Source organism: Sphaeroforma arctica (assembly GCF_001186125.1).
Source record: "Sphaeroforma arctica JP610 unplaced genomic scaffold supercont1.866, whole genome shotgun sequence".
NCBI classification, from domain to species: Eukaryota; class Ichthyosporea; order Ichthyophonida; genus Sphaeroforma; species Sphaeroforma arctica.
Genome location: NW_014039692.1, coordinates 24,470 through 27,580, shown reverse-complemented (window position 1 = coordinate 27,580; position 3,111 = coordinate 24,470). Strand labels below are relative to the sequence as shown.

Here is a 3,111-nt window from a genome sequence, read left to right as displayed (position 1 = left end):
TATATATGCATACATACATACATACATACATATGATGTACTCTCTGAATCTACATACTTGGTATGGATACAATCAAATCGCCAACATCCTTTGCGGTAGTGCAAAGTAAGCACCGTCCACCGTATGGTGCAGTATCGACCTACACGTGGTGCAAAGTGTGCATGCATGTGAGCTGTCTTAAACCCGAAATCGGTTAAAAATAAAAATATGGTAAGCTTTGCAAACTGTAGCCTATGACAACGGTAAAGGTGCGCTAAGGCTACTGAACGTATACTACAGTGGGCGTGGTGAAATTGTAGTACAACTATAAGAACTGAAGCGCGCATACCGGAGAGTCCGAAATGATATCCTCACACGTTGAAATCACTCCGTGTGGTGATCACTAACTACTTGAACACGCTATTTTACGAATAATTGGCGTTCAAGAACAGAAGTAAAATTCTCATTGCATACGACTGTCTTGTGTGTACACAGATTTGACGGAAGCAATACAACAAATTACACAGTAAAGTTATAAGCCAGCAAGTGCTACCTTGACATCTAGCGGCCGACAGCCCAGACACCGTCCCCACTGGAACAGGTCGGTCTCCCAATCAGGGTGCGTATCCATATCTACATCCATATTTGCGTCTTTCAGAAGCGCTACCATCGAGGACTTGTATGTAACCTATACTATGTGAGTCAGCTAGGAGATCTGTGCATAAACATTGAAGCACACTACATACTAATAGAGTATAGAGACTTAATCGCTCACATCTCTAACCACACAACCTCGCCCTCACGTGCTGTTGGAATCATTACCAGGACCCTAGAAACCCTAGTTCCTGGGCACAGTGACATTTTTATTTACACCCGCAGTTTTGAGTTTAGAAGGATGGCCCAGAGACTTCACAGAGTAGTCAGTAGACGCATACATTTTCACGTACAAATATACACGGATGGATCTACACATCCTATATATTTCATATCAGAATCAGTCAGTCACATAAGACAACGCAATGTGGGCCAACGTTTTACGAGCTATAGGGGGCAACAATGCAAGACAAGCTGTGGCCATAGTGGTCTTTCCCTTGGCCGCCGCAGTGGGGTATATGGGTATGAAGTTAGAGGAAAGCGTGGGCCCTGCCAGTGCTACCACGCGTTTGAGTGTCTACGAGAAGCAGGAGTTGGCTGAGCAACAAAGTAAGAATATGTAAATGAAGGTGAGATGACAGTTGAGGTGCGCTTGGATAGGTCGAGGAAGGGTTTTTTTGTTTGTTTGTTTGTTGCAGGTTTATAGAGCGAAGTGTCGAGTTTAGTGGTATGAGTGCCGACGCCAGGCCCGAGGGACAGTACGATGAATGCGAAGGGATCGAGCAATCGACACACGCAGGCCGTCGGATCAACTATTTTTTAAGGTGAAACAGGACTAAGCGGCACGATGTGCCGGGAAACACAATACATACACGAGAGATGTATGCATGGGTATTCAATAGTATCAGTATGCGACGATGAGAGCTTGAGATGCTCTGGGGTGCGGCTGATTTACGGGATTGTGAGTGATTGTTGCGACTTGCTGAGAACAGCTGTATGCGAAGTTGGAGAATAGCTGCGAGTATGGCGAGTTCTACTGTTTTAGCACAAAGGCTCGGAAAAGGTGTACGGTCGCATGTAAGGTTGTATGGTCCGGGATGCCCGGGTTCAGTGGTGCAATATAAGTGGCGTATCCGATATTTGAAGATAGATGCGAATACGGCAGCCAAACTGAGTACATTGAAACTCGATTCAAGCAACGATTACGTCTTGCTTTGAATCGGCGAGGATACGATACCATGTAGTTGTCTATGAATTTGTATAGTGACCTCGGTTCGGTTCGATGGTTTGAATGAAATAAGAGCACCCATACGCCTGTATGTCGTAGTAAGAGCTATTGCCCTTGGCTTCACCAACTGTTGACTTGGGGACAATTTCTGGCCGAAGAAGTATACTGGATGGGTTATGGTGACAAGGGCTGCATAGGAGTCTGCTTTATTCGCGCGGTGTTGTCAGATGTTGTTCTCACTCAAGGCTATCATCGGCTGTCAGGAGGTGTTTTGAATCTGGTCCACAGTTGGTGTGGATGGATATGTGTATGTAGGATAGTCAAGGGTAGGATGGCAGAGTACAGAGTGATAGACAGGCTTAGGACGGCTTGGTAGCTTTGACAAATCGTGCACTGTACAAACGCGGTTGTATTGGGGCTGCACTTGTTTATCGGCGGTCTGTTGACTGGTGTTAAATTTTGTAGTAGTACGTTGTACGGGGTGTTGGGAAATTGCTTCGGTTTGAACGTGCCGATCATACAAGCCTAAAACACATTATAAAATGTTAAATCACACTACGGATGCGTTTATTTCGCCCTCCTTTTACTCTTAAAAGGCGCATGAACCGTAGGTAGATGATTCCACCATGTACCCGTGTATTTTTTCTTCTTCCAAAGTCGTTATATGTCTATTCCGCGTTCATCTGGTCAATCCGACCGCAGGTGAGTCATCAGCCTCTGCACATTCCGCTGGACATCGTCCAGAATACAGTGCAGCCCCTCTATATACACACTAGTGCAATATGCCGCATCCTCCCAGCTCACAGACGCCTCCCGAGCGTCCATATGGTGTGTTTCTGTATCTACAGTTCTCGGGTCCTCCATAGTATCGTAGCTGTATGCGTTTGGGATGTTGATTGATCGGCCGATAGGGCGTCTGGTAGGCAGTCGTGCGTGTTCGGTTTTCAGGAGCGCTTGTATGTGTAGCAGCGCTGTGATTTTTATGGGGATCGTTCGGGACGAGAAAGGGTCAGTGTAACGTACAAACCAGAGAGGGATATGCTCATTATCGCCGATGTGTATCTAAATATCAGGCAGACTTCCTCAATACGCAAACAATTCGCGTCTTAATCGTAAATAGTGATAGCAGGTGAAATTATTAGTAGGCATACACACATCACCGCAACTACACTTAACTCCGCCGATCATATATATATATATACATAAATATATACATGCACAAATATATACAAATATAAAGGTAAATGCATATACACATATTTCACACACACACACACATTTATATATAGCGCAATCATAAACACAGATAC

General features: G+C 45.0%; 3 protein-coding genes across 3 annotated transcripts in view; 1 reads left to right on the top strand and 2 right to left on the bottom strand.

The window, feature by feature from the left end:
* The window catches only part of SARC_08990 (hypothetical protein), a 5,908-nt gene extending 5,149 nt beyond the window's left edge, over window positions 1-759 (bottom strand). The window contains exons 1-2 of the mRNA XM_014297018.1: window positions 533-759; window positions 58-139 (exon numbers count right to left, since the gene is read on the bottom strand). Of these exons, the coding sequence (XP_014152493.1) occupies window positions 58-139; window positions 533-649 (199 nt within the window). The 5' untranslated portion in view covers window positions 650-759. The remainder of the gene's footprint in view (window positions 1-57; window positions 140-532) is intronic.
* A 213-nt stretch (window positions 760-972) lies between these two features.
* SARC_08988 (hypothetical protein) overlaps window positions 973-3,111 on the bottom strand; it is a 7,673-nt gene continuing 5,534 nt past the window's right edge. The window contains exon 6 of the mRNA XM_014297016.1: window positions 973-2,772. Within this exon, the coding sequence (XP_014152491.1) occupies window positions 2,489-2,772 (284 nt within the window). The 3' untranslated portion in view covers window positions 973-2,488. The remainder of the gene's footprint in view (window positions 2,773-3,111) is intronic.
* On the top strand, window positions 999-1,401 carry SARC_08989 (hypothetical protein; the record flags this gene model as incomplete). The annotated part of the gene is made up of 2 exons (XM_014297017.1): window positions 999-1,192; window positions 1,272-1,401. The coding sequence occupies 2 exons, from the start codon at window positions 999-1,001 to the stop codon at window positions 1,399-1,401; spliced, it is 324 nt and encodes a 107-aa protein (XP_014152492.1).